At 36.8% G+C, this 21,498-nt stretch overlaps 1 protein-coding gene across 1 annotated transcript; it reads left to right on the top strand.

Moving 5' to 3' along the window:
* Nucleotides 1-378: 378 nt before the first annotated feature.
* On the top strand, nt 379-21,465 carry LOC139710434 (sodium/glucose cotransporter 4-like). The gene is made up of 15 exons (XM_071622352.1): nt 379-485; nt 684-835; nt 4,957-5,028; nt 7,234-7,338; nt 7,830-7,889; nt 8,542-8,646; nt 10,012-10,198; nt 10,830-11,044; nt 11,696-11,831; nt 15,678-15,785; nt 16,333-16,483; nt 17,352-17,520; nt 18,085-18,300; nt 19,044-19,170; nt 19,812-21,465. The coding sequence occupies exons 2-15, from the start codon at nt 746-748 to the stop codon at nt 20,033-20,035; spliced, it is 1,965 nt and encodes a 654-aa protein (XP_071478453.1). The 5' UTR covers nt 379-485; nt 684-745; the 3' UTR covers nt 20,036-21,465.
* The last annotated feature ends 33 nt before the right edge of the window (nt 21,466-21,498 follow it).

The following is a 21,498-nucleotide window of genomic DNA, read 5'->3' as shown; positions in this document are numbered from 1 at the left end:
CTAATTTTTGCATTTTCATACCGTTGGTTAAGGGGAAATTTATTTCCCTTTGTTTTTAAATTGGTAACTTTATTTGCAAAATAAAAACTACAACAAAACAAAATACTTTCTCGTTTCAGTTTCAGAGCGATAGATAGTAAAGAGAAAAGTTGAAAAAAAAATAGTGTGACAAGAGAAACATTTTCATTTGAGATTTTCGACCAAACTGTTTCCAAAACGCAAAACACACGATCTGTTGAAACATAGTCATCTTATATGTCTTATTGATATTTGTACTTCTCCTCAGCAAATCAAACGAACACCAAACAGTATTCCGCTTTAAAGTAAAAGGGGTGGATGCGCTGACCTCGTTATATTTGAAGATTTATCCAGCAAGTGTAATACTGCACATGCGCCAATCTGCTTCTATACTTTCAGGGAAGCTATTTGAATCATCATTACATCTGCTTCCACATGCACAGTGACAGGGTGAGAGATCAAAGCAGGTCGGTAGTGGATTGCTGTGCTTCCTTTCTCCATTTTGAGCTGCAGAGAGTTAAAATCTACAAAGGAATTAAAGCATAGTTCAAATATATTGGCTATACTAACGAGTGTAGCGACTTTCATTGACAGAATATTTGGGTTTATGAGTATCACTATAGAGTATTGATATATTTTGTTTTGTACTGTATGTTCGTATACAGGTTTGGTGTTACCCTGTCCTGGTTTTGCGAAGTTTCTGGCTCTTTGACGGATTATCAGCGGGATGGGGAATTCGACGTCGAACAATCTCGAGACGTGGGACATTGTCGTCATCGTCATCCACTTCCTTGCCGTGTTCTCGATCGGAATATGGGTAAGGAACAACCGATCATTCAGATCTTTTCTAGAGCATGTAGGGTGCCGATTACAGCCTTGCACACTCCAGACTGTAACTTATAACAATTATATATTTCTTTTACAAAGATAAAGAAACGGACAAATATAAAAAAAACAATCATTATCAACTATACGCATAAATCTAATTTTCAAAGCTATAACAGTTTTATAGACTTTACTGCAATTCGTCTTACACGCTGGTATGTGAGTTCCGTTGTTGTTGTTTTTTTCTCTCTTTAGAAACCTCTTCTTAACACATACATTACTCATTGCGACTGGACGGAATGCTCAATTGTTTTGACACAGCCTCCTCCAGCTGCAGCTGAATTTGTGCACAGTATCTACTCTCATTTATCAATGTTTATGACAATTATACAATGAATAGTTTCCTCTAATACGAGCTATTCAACATATTTTCAAGGAAATATGACATCTTTCACCCCATAAGCACAAACGATGATCTAGACTTCAAGGATATGCATTGATAAGCAAGAAAATGCTTGTTAATCGTTTAAATGTTGCAATAGACATGAGGAGAAGGGAACGTTAAACCAAGGCAAAGGTGGGATGTAGAACGTTACAAAATAATGAGCATAACACGCATATAAAATAAACAGTACTCACGTATAACCATAATTGTTTACTAGAACTGACGTAGAATCCGACCCGCAACGTACGAATGCTTGCAAGCTTTAACAGCGATTCCGTTTGTAATCAATGTATTTGAATGAGACATTCAGCAGAAACGATTAGAATTCTAAACAACGTCTCACACGTTTAAAGGGGATGGCTAGTAACCGATCAGTGGGAATCAGTGGAAATGCTGAGGGATGATTGTTCCAATCTTTAGGGGATTCATTTAAGAGTGCGTTATATATCTACTGTAGTGTGAAAATTATTTGCTTCAGAACGGTCTCATATTCAAGTAATGTGCAGATTAGTGTCCCGTCACTGACCAGGCACGCTAACCTGGAAACATTAAACTGCACATTACTTGAATATGAAACCATTCTGAAGCAAATAATTTTCACACAACAATAGATATATAATGTACTCTTCAATGAATCCCACAAGGATTGGAGCAATCATCCCTCAGCATTACCACTGATTCCCACTGATCGGTTGCAAGCCATCCCCTTTAAGGACTATTGAAAAAAGAGCAATCTGTAATGACCTAGTAGTATGTCTTATGACTAGTGGAATACTGCATAGGAGACAAAAACTCATCTTGTGTATTATACAGTAGATTTGCTACACTTTTTGCGTTTTAAACTATATGATAGAAGTTTAGAAGATAAACATCATGCCCAGGTAATGTGATAAACTGCTTAAAATGTGTCATGCGTGAGCTACTGAATCCATTACTCAGACATAAAACGATTCATTTTAGCGAGATAAGCTTTTTGTACTTCTTTGATTGGTTCTTAAGTGGTTCTGTGATCTGAAAGAGAAAATTACAGAGACGATTTTGGAAATAAAGTGTTGTTCAAACATTGTAAAAATGTGCACGCCTCATTACGAGGGGGTAAACACGATTTATATCGGCAGAACAACTATTCGAGTCTACTTCCCGAATAGATATGAGCAGCGAGGCTTTCAACATTGAAATCATTTGGCAGTTTAATAGTAAAATGTGCCCTGACAATCGATTCTGTGGGAAGTGAACTGTAGACAAAACCAGTGTTTTAAACATAGGGTCAGCTGTTAAACTATTCATGTCAGTTTTTAAATTTCTATTTGTCAATCGCAATTATCCGTCCAATTTCTGTAAAGAAAAGTGAAACAGAATACAATTATTTTAAAATACAAAACGCACAAAGGTACACATTAAGCGAAACCTTCACCTTTATAGACAACCTTTTAAAATAACGTATAACTAATATAATGGTCGCTTTACAGTTGTACTGGTGATTATAATCTTACAAAGTATACAGGAAAATGATGAGACCCATGCTTGTTCAGTCCTAGGTTCCATGATAAAATCGGGCAAAAGAAAATTTATATGTAGCACGGATATCTATTGACACACTATAACTCAAGGGAAAAAAACACAATGTAATTTTATTGCATAAGACTCAGAATTATACTAAGCCCCCCCCCCCCCAACTTAAATTTACTGTAGAAGCCATCGGGATGTTGTTGTCGTCGATATTTATAGCTTTAACTGGAAGATAACTTTAGTGAGGTTCTAGCAGCTCAGTGTAAAGCCATTGACACAAAATGTTTTCTCTTACAATGGTATTTGTAGACCTTTAAACCTTTTTCACTGCGAAAATAAATTTGGGAATACACAATGGGGGATTCCTGAGACATATAACCTTTAATGCTAAATTCCTCAGACATTTTGACTATAATGCAGCAATCTTTGTGAACACGTTGTAAATGATAAATCCCTTTTGTTTCTATATTATTATATCTATTATGTTTTGATGATATCATATTTGTTTCGATATTTTGTCATTATATTGGTGGCATTAAAAACAACTACCCCTATCACAAGATGCAGCTTCCTCTGTAATCTTTTTGTCAATCTCTATTTTTGAATTTCTATTTTCTCCATGTACGTTTCGATAAAATATTCTCCTGTCACTCAAAAATCAGGATAATCAAACGACCGAACTTTTGATTCATCTTGTGATTTGTTTCTTATAGATTTTTCAGGGCCGTGACGAGTTGTATATGTTGTATTCAGTATCTAGAAGAGCTTACATCGGAAAAAAGTAGAAACTGACAGAAGCAGTGTCAAATATACAAATATTTACTGAATCAATATTCACGAAATGATTTTTTTCTACTTTTCAACTCTTTGTGCGCCCTATGTTTGATTATCTCTCTAATGCACTTCGCCACATGTACTTTATCCAGTTTGCATTTTTGAATATAAGTGTGAGAAAAGTTTTCCACGACCTCAAACTTTTATGTCAACATGATTGTGAGCTTTCGTTATTATGACGAGATATCCTAAACAGAGAATCTCGAGTTTTTGAACCTTGCTCATAGTTAAATTCGTGACGTCCCCGTCTGGTCACGAATTGTAGAATATAAATGCAACAAATAAAGATGTTGGAGAATACGTTCTCTATCCCTCACTCCCTCTCGTCTCCTTGTCTCTATCTTTCTTTCTTTTCTCTCTACGTCAATATCAAGGCAGGCCACGTGACCTTTAACAACAGAAATGAATACACCTTGTCTACACTAAGTTTTTGTAGATTTTCTAGGCCAAAAAAAGAAGAAAATAATACGTATGTACGACGCAAAAAAAAATCGCCAACCGACATATTTCGAAGTATGATTTGATTCCGATACCAAATGATCATGATTTTTTTTTTTTTTGAGCTGAAGGAAAATGATTTTTATTTTTAATTCTTCATTACTTGTTTGTTTGTTTGGTTTTTTTTTCAGCAACCATTACCCACATCCATAGAAGTTGACTATCACATCTACCCATAGTTACTTTCATTTATTAATTAATCTGTTAGGGAATCTGCTGAGAAGGCCTACACAGTTGCCCTTTCCTTAGATTCCTTCATATTTGTATCTTCGATTTTTTCATCTGTTTATATGATTTTTGTGTGTCATCGCGCCACTGAAAGCAAAGAGCGCACGCACACACACACACACGCACACACACACACACATATATATATATATATAAATATATTTATATATTTATATATACATATATATATATATATATATATATATATACATGTATATATTGACATGTATCAAAGATGTTTGTTCAAGTTTGCAATTTCTTGCACTTGCTTGACAATCTTTATTTAAATCTTATTCTTCGTACATGACACATCAAGGAATACAAGAAATATTGAACAAGAACCAATAAGACTTGAAATTCATAGCTGACAACATGAGGTTTAAAGGAAGGAACTGCAACCTTATCTGAATCAAATCAACAAAGATCTGATTGATGACCAAAATGCCCATTAAAGCAATACGGTTTCTGAAGATTGTTCTTCTTTTCCTGACCCCCTCCTATCCCAAAAGAAAGTCAAGAATTGCTTAAAAATGGCAAGTTATCCTTGGTTTTGTCCTTATCCATCTGAAGATGATTGCGGATCTTTCCTTTTCTTCCAGGCCGCCTGGGGTGGAGGTAAAGACAGCACCAGTGGATACTTTCTCGCCGGTCGACAGATGCCATGGTATTTGGTAAGGTTGTTTTTTGGTTTATTTCATTTTCCATCTCAGAAAATGGCTTGATAGCCCATGTTCAGCTGGTCTTCCATGTGGTCTAGTTGGATGTATAAAAGGTCGCACCACTTTACCGGGTTAAACGCCCTGCCAATGAATAAAATAAAGGGACATCCATTTCATGTACTATCCGAGGGGCAGAGTGCTTTATCTCTTTGTGAGGGAGCGGCATGATTACGTTATACACAACATTGTTCAGTGGGACCCGGATATCGAACCGTAGTCCTAGGAAGGCGACCATGGCGACCATGGCGATTTGTGACGATTTAACAAATCGTGGTACGATCGCCGTCCGTCTCCATTTTTTGGCCTCCGAGGCGATTACATTACGGTTTCCCCACGCTCAACCTGCGCTGTAAGCGATAGCGCCAAGATGATAATACGACTCTGCCACGTTGTTGCCGCATTTCAAAGGCCGACAAGACGCGCTGCTTCTGCGATCGAACCGACTATGTTGCGATATTCGCGATAAGCTTATCAAGACCTCGCTACAACAGTGATACGATCGGAGCAACAATGAAACGTTTACGCCGGGCTCATGCGACGATCTCAAGCGATCGGGGTATAAAATAGGTTTCATGATTGAAATTCTTCAGGCAGATGTCAGTGTTAAATCAACATGGATGTGCAGCATATGGTTTTACACTTATATCTTAGCATTCTAGACCACACCAGATAGAACCTGATGTGAAATTGCACTATTAGTTGAGTCATCCATTCAATTAAAAGGGTAAACTTAGTTTAATATTAAAGAATCGGCTTACGAGCAACCTACAAATCGTATCCTACAATGAGACAATTTTATGAAGATATATTTGAAAATATTACAACTTAATTTTTACTTTCATTGACTTGCAATGGTTTGTGACAAACAAACAATTTGATAAACAAAGTAGATACGTACTGAGTGTACGTATATAGAAAAATAATTTTATACGTTTTTCTCCATGTCCACCTTCCTGGTCGGTGCATCACTTTCTGTCGTTCATGGTTGGTTCCTGTTTCGTAATATTGTAAAAAGTGGTAATTTTCATGGGCGATGGGAGCCGCTTTTGATGCGCTTGAGTTACGCTTTGCGCGATGCTATTATACCCCGTCAGAGCTATGAATGTGGCGCTTTTAATGCGCTCGTGAGGCGATGGTGGTACGCTCTAAAACCACGGCGATCGGTCGCGACCTCGCTACGGAAATGTTGGACATGTTCAAAACTCCCGTAGCGAGGTCGCCGATCATGGCGATGGTGGCGATCCTCCGCGCTTCTGAACCGCTCAAGATACGATGGAGAAGATTTAAAGCGATCAAGCCACGATCCGCCGCGCTTTGTCGATTTTTGATGATCGTAGCGGAATCGCCGTCTAGTGAGATGGGGGTATTAGGATCGTGAGGCAGACGCGCTACCGACAAAGCTATCTCATCGTCATAATTGATGACTCAAAATGAGAAATTAATCACACATAATAAAAGGTCATAGATTTGTTATTTTTCCGATGGTGTAAATGTTATCGGAGCGGCTGTAGGCTGATTATTTAATAATTTCATGAGTGTGTATGGAGAGTATGAACGTACCGGTAAGAAATGGACAGTATTAATCGGTATGCACGATATAGAATAAAAACAGATTTAATATTTAATTCATCTGTAAATGCCGGTCAGAGACACTCATGAAATAATTAAACCTTCAGCCTACTTCTTCTTCACTGAAAAAAAAACTATGAAAAAAAAACTATTAAAAAAAGCTCATCATATGAAACACGTCACGTACACTAGCACGCACTTGTAATATGATAGTAATGATAGAATTGACTCCTGTAAATTTTCAAAATGGTTTACAATAGTGTCATCAATGAGATGTAATTGCCCCATAAAACATTATTATATCTCTGTTGGTCATAAAATCTTGTGCGTGCGTGTTAAATCCGTCTTGAGCTCCTGACCAATTTGACTAGGTGTTGTAGACACGCTTAATACTACAATGATATAGGCCTACATTTCTGTCATTGCTGTTCTGATTGATAATAAATTGTCATTATTTGATATGATATTATGTATACTGATGTGTAACACGTTAAACCACATTTTGAATCAAAACAAACCTCATGTATTGCCAGTAAATAGGCAGTAAAATATATGAAAATAGTGCAGTGAGTATTTTTCACCTAAAAGGTTGGACTTTCACTCGTTGTAACAAACATCGGAAGCGCGACCTTCATCGGAGTATCTGGTACAGCGTCCATTTCCGGTTATGGGGTCGTAATCTACGAATTTCAGGTAAACAAAGAAAACAGATATTTGTACAGACTGACACGTTATGATTTTGGTGCCTGTTCAGAAAAGAGCTGGCGTTTTAAGAAGAGCAAGTCTGATGAATTATCCCTAACAGCTAAATTTTTGAAGCTTTTTCTACTGCGGATAGCCAAAGTGAACACTAGAAAAACGAAACACAACAGTAAATACAACAGGGCAAAAGTGCTATTCGCATGTGTCCCTTATGCATCCGAATTGTGTTTGTATACCAATAATTAAAAAAAAGGAATAGCTAGGAGTTCATCAGAAGAATGGAATGTAGGTTCATGCTACAATCTGTTGTTGTTCAACTTATTGAAAATAAACACAACAAAATGGCAAAGCAGGTAGAGCTTAACGAATCTACAAATAGCAAATGCATGTGGCATCTTCTGTATCAATAACATTGTTTAATCATCTTCATTTTGAACTACACGAAGTATTATTAATCGATATTTTCGTTTCTTCCTTTGCAGGCTTTAAATTGCCTACTCCTACTTGGCTTCATCTTTGTCCCTGTATACTTTGCATCCGAGGTATTTTCTACAAATCAATTTCCTTTATAAATGAATCAGTTAGATTTGAACGGTTGTAAAAGCGTCATTGCGGGTGGCCGAATCTTGCTAGATTCCATGATTATATACAGCACGGTTTATATGCAAATCGGGCTTAAAGAAAGACGCATTAACCCACGAACATACTTCTAAGTCATAACCGTTATTGAAAGTACATGTAGGTCGATACATTGAAAGCTTTCTATTGAAATTGAGGCTGCCCGAAGTCTTATGTTGCCTGCCTTACATTTCACTTCAAATTTACGTCATTTCTGCAACATTAGATGATTTTACAGACGGAACATGTTCAGATTGTCCTATGCCTTTGTCAGATGGAAAAAGAGAAAAACTGGATGATCAAAGGAAGTTCTTTGAAAGTTAGGCAGTTAGGGGTTTCAACAATTTTAGTTCGTTGTTTGTTTTTCATGTGCAAATTGCCCAGATCAATATTTCCATAATGGCCAACAATAGAACAAGACCTGTACAAATTGTTCTGTCTTGGTAACGTTTCCATAGATGTTTTAAATTTTAGTTAAAAGAACGGTAATCGCGTGCTGTAATTCCAGTTTTGATCAATTCGATTGGAATAATTTTAGTTTTAATTATCATTATATTTTTGTTTTTGTACAAACAGGTTTCAACTGTACCGGAATATCTGAAGCTCCGCTTTGGAGGAGATCGCCTCCAAATATTTATCTCCGTCATCAACCTAATAATGGCTATCGTCATTATGTTGTCGGTATGGCGAACTTTTACATGTTGATCAACATCTGAGCTGTTTGTTCTTTAACTAAATTTACATCACTTGCCTTACTTTGCCGATTACCATTATAGATCCTATTCTCTCCATACGCTAGGCATTGACTGTTCTGTTCATAGCGCACTGTTTTGCGTTTTGCTTTCTGGGTTTGTCTATGGTGCGTTGTTGTTGATATTATGCGAACATTCGACATAGCACTTTGAACTGAGTTGGGGTATTTCATGTTAAGACAAGATCAGTCTCTTTGCAAAATGCTCTCATTATTTGTCGAGCGATAAATAAAACCAAAGTCCATACAAGCGCTTCGAGGTTTTTTTTTTCCTCTTCATATATCTCTCCCTCATCCGCGCTATCCTTTCTGCCTTCCCCTTTTCGCTCCACTCCCATCTTTTCTCTCCCATCCAATCTCTTCTCCTATCTCACACTTCTATCTCTCACTTCTATCTCTTATTCCTATCCGTCACTCTTATCTCGCACATCTTTCGTTCATTCTCTCTCCCTCTCTCTCACTTCTATTTGTCTCTCATATCTCTCACATCTTGCGCTCACTCCATCTCTCACTTCTACCTCTAATTCCTGTCTCGTCACTCCCATCTCTAACTCCCACATCTAATTCCTATATCTTACTCACCTCATACTCCTGTCTCTCACTCCCATCTATCACTCATATCTCTCCCTCCTATCTTCCACTTCTATCTCTCACTCATATTTCTCTCTCCTATCTGTCTCTTCTATCTCTCCCTTGTATATCTCACTTCTATATCTCACTCCTATTTCTCACTTCTATCTCTCACTCCTATTTCTCACTTCTATCTCTCACTCCTATCTGTTCACTTTCATCTCTCACTCATATTTCTCTCTCCTATCTGTCTCTCCTATCTCTCCCTTGTATATCTCACTTCTATATCTCACTCCTATCTCTCACTTCTATCTCTCATTTATATTTCTTACTCCTATCTCTCACTTCTATATCTCACTCCTATTTCTCACTTCTATATCTCACTCCTATTTCTCACTTCTATCTCTCACTCCTATCTGTTCACTCTCATCTCTCACTCATATTTCCCTCTCCTATCTGTCTCTCCTATCTCTCCCTTGTATATCTCACTTCTATATCTCACTCCTATCTCTCACTTCTATCTCTCATTTATATTTCTTACCCCTATCTCTCACTTCTATATCACACTCCTATTTCTCACTTCTATCTCTCACTCCTATTTCTCATTCCTATCTCTCACTTTTCTTTCTCTATCTTCTCTCTCTCTCTGCCACTCCTCCCTCTCCTATTTTCCACTTCTATCTCCCATTCATATCTTTCACTTCCTTCTCTCTGTAACTTGGCAGGGTGAGATGTATGCCGGTTCAATAGTCATCCAGCAGTCGCTAGGATGGGATGTCTACACGGCCATCATCGTCCTTCTCCTAATGACGGCCGTCTACACCGTGGCCGGAGGACTAAAGGCCGTCATCTACACCGACGCCATCCAGGCAGTCGTCATGGTCATCGGTGCCTTCATCCTCATGGGAATAGGTAGGGGTACTGGCCAATTATCCCTGACTATGAATTGCAATGAAAAGAGAAAGTAAAAGAAGAAATACGTCTACATCGACAACTCTTTGATTACTTCTTTACGTCAAGCTAATTATTTTCCAAACTAAGGATTTTCAACTCGACGAGTAAGAACTGAATTGTGTCTACATAATGATCTTAAATGATAAAAAACAACAGTAACTGAAACCTGAAAGAAAATGTTTTAATTATGCTTTAAGAATACACGTACCTGTTGTAAATATCAATTATTATGATTGCAACTGATTGACAAATTGCCCTACATCGACGTAAATGATTTTATTGTTATTTACGTCGATGTAGGGCAATTTTTCAATCAGTAGCAATGAAAACACCTCAACGGAAGAATTTCATGAAATTGGAAATCTTTTGATGTTCTCAAAAGTATTCGATAGTATTCTCAATTATCTTTTTTTTTTTCTTCTCGCTTGATTTGACAGTAAGAAAAGAGCATATCATGCATCCTTATAATGCATAATTATTACGCTTGTGAATAAGAAACATTATTAAATTAACAACATCCGAGATACAATTTTGATCATCTTAACTATAGGATGGATAATGATGTCGTTATAATTGTTATTTACCTAAGCTTTCTCACGGATTGGATGGTCTATGGACACTCTAAGACTGGAATATATGACTGCCATCCCGAATACTACCCAGATCTACGGCAACTCCACGTGCGGAATCCCTACTGAGGAAACGTGGCATATATTTCGAGATGCCAAGACATCAGACCTTCCCTGGCCTGGGTCCATCTTCGGGACAATGGTACTCGGGTGTTATTTCTGGTGTACAAACCAGGTGATTTCTTTCTTTTAAGTTACCTTTATCATCATTTGTGTCACAGCATCCCCCTCCCCGAAGACTTACTTTTAAAAATTCCTCATTGGATTTACAGTGTGCAACAAGTTGTATACCTGATAAAATCAATAGTAAAATATACAGAAGGGTTGCAGCTTATAGTATTTAATATAGCTTGATCTGCTTTCAACCCTTGTACATGATACATAGGGAAAACAATGAGGGGAGGAGTGACTTGCGTAAAGACAGGATAGCAAGGGAAAATAAAGGACAGGTTTGACTGCTTTAACTAAAAGATTGTACCTTTATTCACACAAAGTTATCTCACCGGGATTTCTGCCCAGAAAATCATAACATTATCATATTTTTTTTTGTCACTCAGTATGCAGGTTAGAAGCAAACAGATCACCATTAATAGCACATAAGTATTCAGAGATGGTTTCACATTTCTGAAACATCACGGGTCCCATCGATATGAAGACTGGGTTGACTTTTCTAAATTATAACGTTTTAAACATAAATGTGTTCAGAAATCATTTCATCTGACATGGTCTTCGGTATAGTAATTGACTCTTCATCTATATGTAAATAAAAATCAATGTGTCTGCCCGTCTGTCTGTCTATCTGCCTATCTGTCTTATACTACTTCAGGTCATCGTACAGAGGACTCTGGCAGCGAGGAACGTGACCCATGGAAAAGGTGCCTGCATCATGACAGGATACTTCAAGATCCTACCCATGTTCCTCATGGTTATCCCAGGAATGATCAGCCGGACACTCTTTCCAAGTAGGATTCTTATTCCAATGACAATTCGAAATGGATGATCTCAGGTTCAATGTTGTGAATAGCGCCGGTCAGATCAAACGCAAGCGAGACCGATCCTAACTATAAAACGGTTATAGAATCCAATACATATCAATTATCTTCAGACCAAAGCGAATTGGACGACAACGAAAGATATGACTGCGTTTTCTTCACGTCAAATAAATCGGCATTCAGCCGTATAAAACGAATTCGTCTTTACAAAATAAATGACAAAGAAAATACAATTTAAAATGCCAAAACGTCTAGAGCCAAAAAAATACAACGATCTCAATTTTGCTCCTATAGGCACACATGTACAATTTAAAGAATGTGCATCTATATCGCTCAAATCAATATCGACATGATTTACGATTGCCATGGGTCCAGCATACACAACATGTCTTCTCTTTGTGAGCCAAATATGAGTTGTATGATATATCGAAAGGTACAAGTCACTAAGATCCTCCCGAACTTAAGGGCTCGATCTCATAATGTATACATGTGTTTTCTTACTATCGTATTTTGCGATTTGTACAGAATCTATCATTTTGTTTACTCTGTGATCCATATCACCCACAAAACAGCTATGATGAACCCATAAAGTGCTGTGCCGAAGAGGACAAAATTAGGTTATCACAGTGCTTTTACCCATCGCACTTATCGTTTGATGATGTGTACTTTGACGCTAAATTGGTTGCGTGCCAATGTGATTAATGGCTACAAGTTCTGCTGGGAATAATTATGGGAGTGTCAAAGAGTGACATGAACTCAATGACAACGGGTTGTATAACCGCCTGATGACATGCCGATCCGATACCAATTTCGCTCATCCCCTGTTCCTCCCCATCCAGTATAGCCACACGTTGTAAACGTAATGTGGGTCAAACTTGTATTAAAAGGTGATGTCTAACATTGTCTAATAAAGTAGAAAGGGGCTATGGAATGGAAGCTACAAAATGTAAATCAAACTTGTATTGAAATCTGGTGTGTAATGATAAAACATGAGGAAGGTTTGTAGAATGGTAGCTTAAGACATTAATCAGTTGAAAGCTATACTTTAATAGATCATTCCTTTCTTTCTTTAGACAAGCGTACGTGTAACATAAAGCTAAATTTGGTACTGGGTCATTGTCATTCTCTCCATTTCCTCCGCCCCTCCCCCACCCGAACCCATCCCCCTACATGAATTGTACGCAGTATTTTATATCGTGCATGCGCGTGTTTAATAGTGACACTACGCTTGGCGACTTTTCTGAATAATGAGAGACATGATATTTGGTCGTTGTCTTTTACTACCTCATATATTCCTTTTAACTCGTATAAAGAGGGAAATGTACCCTTTGTTAATGCGTGTACAATTTCTCACTGTTGTCTTTTAAATGTACTGTTGTATTTATACAACAATGTATACCCTGCACTTACTATTTTCTCAGATATGTCTTCGGCTTTTTTGTTAAGCTTTTCATATATTATTTTGTTCCTGTCTTCAATATGAATAATTTTATTCAATAAAGTTATGGAAAAATAAAGTAATGTCAAAATGAGATGCGTGACAATAATAAAAAGAATCATACAAATTCAATTTAGATTAATACTATCATGAAGTGGGAAAATAGTAGGAAGTATAATAGTAATAATAATAAACTTAACTATGATCCCTTTTGAATCCCTATACTATCTTATTCCTCACAACATGTTTCATTATGTGCTTTAAAATGTCGAAGGATATATTCATTGTGCAACGTTTTATTGGAATTGTTTTCATTGCACGACACTGCCACCTGAATAGATTTTCTGAACGTGCCTTTAGTACGCCATACTATTAAATCAAATCATCGTTTTCAGAGCTTTAAAAAACGAAAAAAAAAAAGACTATGGGGATCTACTGCTCATCTAATTCCAGAGACTTGGTTGAGCTTCCATTGAAACTTTATTTCATTTCATTTCATTTATTTTCCAAATCCTGGTAAAAAGCATTTACAAAAAGTACAGGAACGATACATACACAGTAGATCATTGGAACAATACAAGAAAAAAAATTTCAACTTACAACAATTTCACAACAGACAAACACAACGTAAAAACAGTTATTTCAGTTTGTGGGGGATCAACATAGACCGTTGGTCTTTCTATGGCTGATCCCAAATATTACAGCAAAAATAGTTACATTAATGCAATACACAAGAGAAAACTATATTACAGAAAGTACAAAATTCATATAAGAAATCAAGAGTCATCAAAGTGTGGTGATTATACACTGAATAAAACTTGAAATTTATAGTATATCTTCATGAGCAAGAAAGAATTTGTAACTTCTTTTAAATATCGAAAGTCTATTAGACAACTTTATTACATTTGGCAAATCATTCCATACAACAGGTCCCGTACATTTAAAAGTGTATCTTAAAATGCAGTATCTAAAATGTGGGATATACAATCTATTCATCTGTCTAGTATTGTAATTATTCTTATTTTGGATGAAGGAAGTATCAAGAAACCTTTGCAAAATGTTGTTCATTTATGTGGACATGAAAACAGCGAGAAAGAATTTGTTCATATCAAAAATCGTCAATAAGTTATCTTCTTTGAATAAAGGATCTGTGTGGCTAAAAATGGTCTCTTACTAATCATACGGATTGCACGCTTTTGAAAAAGCAATACAAATTCGCTTTAAGAGATGCATTGCGCATTCCCCATGTTACAGTAAGATAAATAAGGCATAATCAAAATTTGGTATAACTTTACAAGAATTTCAGAAAGTACGATTGCACGTATACTATTGATTGCGCCTTCTGCTCTAGAGACTTTACAGCATACTTCATTGACATGATATCTCCATGTTAAGTGATCATCGGTGATAACTCCACGAAATTTGGTAAAACGAACAACTGGAATTTTAAAATCAGCAATCTCAACATCAAAATCATCAGTACTTACTACTTACTTATGAATATATAGATATAAATATAAATATAAATATTAATATAAACATAAATATAGATATTAATATAAATAGTTACTTTATAACAATTTCACAGAGGGTAAGTTGCTTATGACATTAGTAGAATTCGTCATGTTGTATACTTCTTGGATGACATGGGAAAAAGAAAACATCAAGTACTTTTCTTCATTCAAGACTTTATGACAGATCACACTCAGCATTTCTTAGGTGTTACAGATATGCAAAGGATCTTTAGGTGGTGATACCTAAATTTATATTCGACTTTAAACGTGTTGAATGGAAACACAATCAGTAACCCTAAAACAAGAGCAACCTGGGAAGCTTCAAGCGTTTGAAATATGTTTAAAGCACATAGATTTGAGTCAAATTCCTTTCGCTCTTTTGAGTTTATGTGCCTGTTCTTTCTGTTCCTATGTTAACATTTCTGTTGTGTGTCTCCCCCACTCCCATCCCCTGCCACACACATTACTTAAGGGACCTATGACATTCCCATGTACTCTGTATCGCTAACATAATAGGGTGAGCGTTAGAGGGTGAAGACCCCGAAGGTGATTATAGCCAGATATGAGAACTGCGTTATTGGTCATGGTATAAGCATTGCTTATCATACCTGATGGGCCCTGTTTCATAAAGCTGTTCGTAAAGTTACGAACAACTTACGAGTGACTGGTGATCAGTTCTGATGTTCTATACTTATCAGAATTTCCATAATTCAGCACAAGAACTGATCACCAGTCGCTCGTAAGTCACTCGTAACTTTACGAGCAGCTTTATGAAACACCCCCCCCCCCAGGGTGGTTGCGGACCATTTCAAAAGTTTGTTTACGGCGATTTTTTTTCTTCAAATCTTCTTTGGAATATTATAGATGAAATTGCTTGCGTGGATGAAGAGATATGCACCGCAGTGTGTGGGAATCCAGCTGGTTGCTCAGACATTGCCTATCCGAAGCTTGTGGTGGAACTCATGCCAACTGGTATGTCTTCCCTTTTCGAACTTACAAATGATTTGTTGTTCTGCTGTAACGTGAACTTGCTCAGAAATTGTCTATTTTTCTTCCTTTTCAATTTGCGTTTCTTTTGGAAATTTGCATCATTCACTTTCTAATCATGTTAATCTTTACGTGATAAAGTTAGATGATGTTCACACAACTACAACAATAATCATCCTCTTCAAGAACACTAGTAGGAAAGTAAATGAGGCAATTTTCAGCTATTAAACCAAATGAATTTTTCTTTGCTGGTATATAATTCTGACGTGCTATTATTTCATAGTATCTTTTAAAAAAAATATGTTTTTGCGTCGTTTGAAATTAACGTCAAGTAGGATTCAGTGACGCTTTACACACGCGTCATATCACAATAACGCTCCTGAAGTATGTGTTGTATTGATTAACGATTAAAGATCATTACTGTTGGTCTTTTATTTCAATAAGTAATTTGTCATACCATTCAAACATCCTGAAAGTGCTAATGAGCAAAACGAGGTCGTGTTCCATTACCTCCACCCACTGCTATCACCAGGTCTGCGAGGGCTGATGCTGGCCACCATGTTGGCTGCAATGATTAGTTCGTTGACCTCCATCTTCAACGCTGCTAGTTCAATGTTTGTCATTGATGTCTGGTACAAAATCAGGCCAACCTCTACCGAACTCGAATTGGTTATCGTGGGAAAGTAAGTTTCAGAGTGTTAGTTTCATAGTTGTTGAAGTCGTCAATTGCAGATATCCGTAAAGTGTATAATAGTTTATATAACATTCCATGCGGTAACGGAACCGTCCTTGAATAGCTTTTATTCAATGGATATTTTCCTGTCAACCTTTTTCTTTTCTTTTTTATTATTACTATTTCTTTAAAAGAGAGCGAAAACATACCAGGTATAACCTTCAAAGTCTTTACAAGCACATGATAGATATAACGTTTGATTTTCTCGAGGGCTTCCTTTTAGAGTGTTGAGGCTGAATTTTGTTATTGCTGGGACATGTTTTATTCTACTTTGATATGTTAATGTACCGTATCATCAAAATCTGAAGGTTTGTCAAGATTCAGATAGAGCTTGTAAAAGAAAGGCGCAGTATTACTTTTCCCGGCATCCCTTCACAGTTGTGAAAACTCAGTTCAAGCAAGGAGTTATGCTTGCCCAGTACCTCCTTGGTTCAAGACTCAATGTGCACTCCAAACCTAACAAACATGAATTGTGATCGCATAAAAACAGTGATCAGATAAATTATGATGTAGAGAACTCTCTAGAACATATCTACCATCGCAAAAAAAAAAAATCATACCAACATGATTTTAATTTCTTTTCATTGTCATTAGCATAGTCACCATTGTCTTTGTCGTAAGAGTTTCAAATTTATAAGGAATTCGATAATGTGAGGGGTGATTTAAATCGGTAAAAATTTTCGGTCCTTTGGGATTGGTCAAGTGTGAATTAATATCATCCACAAACAACTAAGCCGTAATTTCTTCTTTAAATAATTCCTTTTTCTTTCAGTGTCTGACTGGTCTGCAAAATTAAATGGTGTATCGTTCTTTTACAGATTATGCACCCTGGTACTTGTGGTGGTTGGCGTGCTTTGGATTCCGGTGATCCAGGCCTACGGGTCAGGGGAATTGTTCGTCTACATGCAGGCGATTCTGTCGTACTTAACACCGGCTGTTTTCGCTGTTTTCGTCGGCGCCATTGCGTGGGAACGTATCAATGAAACGGTTTGTTAACTGTTTGTGTATCGCTTCGACTGTTATTGTGCATGACAAAATTCTTCATCCTTTCTGAAAAACAAAGTAAATGGAGGCCTAATCACAGTTCATAACGACACTAACGATTCATCCTAAATCTCATGTATATCTGTTTTCTTCTGCGTATCTTATGTGATAAAGAAAAGATCGAAAGAATTTCTACCTCGTTGAGTACTGCTAAGGTAATTTGCTTCAACACGCACTATACGTTTCACATCTTACATGTAAATCTTTGATGTTAATAAGATGTAGCCATCGAAGCAAATCTTTGAATATATTTGATATACTAGTGTTCTCTGAAACACTTTTCAGATGGTCCTGTGCCGATATCCACGTCTTCTATGTCGTTTGCAAACTAAATGGAGGCCTAGAACAATTAATTATAACCTAGAACAAGTGTAGCCACAATCAAAATAGTTATGCCTGAAAGAAGAACGGGAAAAAAAAAATCATTCCTTTATCACTATCAAGAAAAAGAATATTATAAAAAAGACCTTGATTCAACTCCATTAAATTCGACATCACGTTGACCAGGGGGCTTTCTGGGGGTTGGTATGTGGCTTCTTCGTCGGCCTTACTCGCGCCGTTCTTGACTTCGTCTTCGGTGTTCCGTCCTGCGGCCAAGAGGACCGACGACCCAACATCATCAGGGACTTCCACTTCCTGCACTTCGCTGCTTTTCTCTTCGCCTTCTCCTTCATCCTCATCGTCATCTTCAGCCTTCTCTCTGAACCCATCGACAGCAAAAAGGTCAGCATGCACGAAGTGGAAGTACTGCCATTTTATGGGGAGACGTTATTACTATTAATATTATTATCATCATCATTATTATTCTTATCATTATCATTATCATTATCGTCATTATGATGATTATCATTCTTATGATTATGATGATGAGGATTATCATCATCATTATCATTGTGATGATTATCATTATTATGATTATGATGATTATCATTGTTATTATTATTCATTTCTTCATTTATTTATTTATCTATTCATTTATGTATTTATTCATTCATTTTGCAATTCAACATATTACAAACATAAAATTGTATTACATGAGATAAAGATCGTGGTGATTCTAGGTGATTCTACTTTGAAGGGTAGATCCATGTATTCGACCCCATCAGCCCGGCTCACAGAATCCTTTGACAACAGTGCTGACACTATAAAGGAGGCTATATCCTTGGGACTCTTAAGTCATGTAGGAAAAGGAAGTTATTATAACCTTTTTTCTTTTTGATCTTCTGAATTCATCTAAGAATCCAATAAATCTTGAGTATCTCGAACATTTTGTCAGTTCTTTTCAATAAAATGTTCTTCACTCAGGAAATAATGTGAAGAAATATATTCTTTGTATATCACCGAAAAAGGGGGTGGGGGAGGGGGTACGTTTTTTCCATACAACTTGGGGTTCACTCTATTCCTAATTACATATAGGGATATCATTCTGATGACGAGTAAAACTATCGGCTCTGTTTTATTCCCAGCTGGTACGTCTTACATGGTGGACTCGTTTCTCGACCATACCTCGTGAGGCGATGTCCATTGAAGGCGCGGAAAAGGAGAAGAAAAACGACCTGATCAGAGAGGAGAAAAGACAGGAGGCTGCAAGAAGTATGTCCTAAAAATGGGGCGGAAAAATGCCTTTCCACTTGTTTTTCTGTTTTGATTCTGTACTTGGTAACTTGGTGTGTCGGCCTTCTAACCATACACCCGGAAGCTTAGATTTCAACACACACTGATCCAGAATCTTCGCCCATTTTAAGACTTTCACTTCTTAAAAGAAATTTGAAAGGAAATTCCTATCTAGTGGGGGAATGAGTTATGCTATTCTACAAAGTCCTACAATTCGGTTGTTGTTCTTTTTAAAAAAAAATCATAATCAGTTTTTGTTGTTTAATACAATCTCTCCTCTCTTATCTCTCGTATGTGTGTATGTGTTTATATGTATTTCTGATCGTCATTCTTGGCTTAGTTTTCTCAGTTCTGCAATAAGTTATTAAAAAGTCAGCAAATCAGAAGCCCTGCTTTTTTATGCCAGACTTCGAAATCTCCATTTCTATTGATTTTGTCTTAAGAGTACAGTAAATATGTTTTACTATATTTCCTTATACTGATGTTATACTAATTTTGTGTAATTATGTACATTCGAATGTTTTATTTCAATCGCATTTTCGTTGGAAATGAAACAAACTAAATGGACGATCATCTCCTTTTACCCTTTTTTTAAATGTCGCCCATAATGCACTTTTCAGAGGCGCAATCGCGGACTGGCCTGAAATGGAAAGCGTGGAACATCCTGTGTGGAATCAGCGGCTCCCCGATGGACACCGACGGCGACTTAGAGAAAGAACCGGAGAAATCCTCCGATGACGTCGGAGTGACGGCTGTGGAAAATCCCAAATGGTCACGTGTAGCTTTCGTCAATGGCGCGCTACTTGGATTAGTTTGCATCTTTATCTTGGCATACTACGGCTGAACGAATTAGCAGATGAATGATAAAGAAGTAATCAAATTAATAAGTAATTGATCGTATGCAATGCTTTCAAATAATGCATTGGTGTTATTGATTGATTTACTGGATTGTCCGTATATCTTAATACATGTATATACTTTACGATCCACATTGCGTTAAGTATGTGGTTTTTTTTTATTGATCAAACGATATGATTGTGTAATGCATATTCTTGTTCCACTCTTGTTGGCTGGAAATAGAATGAAATTTAATTGAGTTGAATTGAATGAAATAAAATGAATGAATGAATTCATGAATGGAGGAATGCATTACTAAAGTGAATGTAGGACGCTGGTATCATCAAAATCTTATCTGGATTCATGCAAAGGAAACCCATTTTTTTTTAAATCATGATGTGATGGTGTAAAAAGGAGAATTGTTGCTGATAGCAGCCTTTTGTAAGTCGAAGAACTGTATGTGGGGGTTATCGCTGGCCATCGAATGGAATTCTACAAAGCAGGTCAGATCAGATAAAAAAAAAAGACGAAGTGAACTTCGGTAAAGGAGTGAATGAACTCGGGACATTCTGCAACGGCATAAAAGGCTTATATCAGTCTATTTACTACAAAGCCAGCCATAAAAGATTGCGTAATCAATGGTACTCAAGGTCTCTAAGAATGTAGTGGTCATGTGTGTTTTGCAGGGATGATTGGGAGGAAGGTGGCTATGGATGTCCATTGGCTACTTTGACCGTCAGTCATTGCTTTGGTGATAATACAGACTTTAGAACACAATTACTTGTAAATAACAGATATTCGTGTCTGCATAAAAGAAGGCATACTTATGTTTGGTTTGCTTTCCTTTTGCTCTCTTCTCTTATGTATTTACAGTTGACACATGTAGCGGGAAACATGATTTGTACAAACTTGTGTTTTTATTTTCCACGCATGTATGTTAATACTATAATATTTACGTTTTTCTTTATTCTTTGTTGTTCTGTTTAACTCTTGAAGTAGATTGGTAGTTTTAGGTAGTTTTATTAGCCCCTTAGAAAGTATATCATATCATGACGTTGAATTTGGTCAACATTTTACTCTTGAAACTGCTTGCTTTGCCTCTTTCATTGGCGTGCTGCCATTCTTTTTCTTATGATTTCAGTACGGCATCTTTAAAGTTATGTCATAGGGTACATGAAATTTTTTTTTCCTTTTTTTATTTCAATCTTGATAACGTCTAAAATCTCTGCACCTGCATTTCTGGAAAAGGGACACAAACTAGAAAACCGGTTACCCTCTAAACGCTACTAAAACACTACGTTAACAATTATCACGATATTATACAAAATTCAGATAGCTCGGTTCCATTAATCCATTCTTGAAAATACATATCAATTAATCTTTGTACAAGGTGTTAAAGATGTCAGTCTGAATAAAAGTTTTGCTTCTTCAGAGCCACTGGCATTGAGTGCTGATAATTTATGCTTCTCG

Source organism: Diadema antillarum, unplaced genomic scaffold (assembly GCF_040938485.1).
Source record: "Diadema antillarum isolate AM-2024a unplaced genomic scaffold, OU_Dant_1.0 scf00000038, whole genome shotgun sequence".
Lineage (NCBI taxonomy): Eukaryota > Metazoa > Echinodermata > Echinoidea > Diadematoida > Diadematidae > Diadema > Diadema antillarum.
This window is presented reverse-complemented; position numbering and strand designations above follow the sequence as displayed.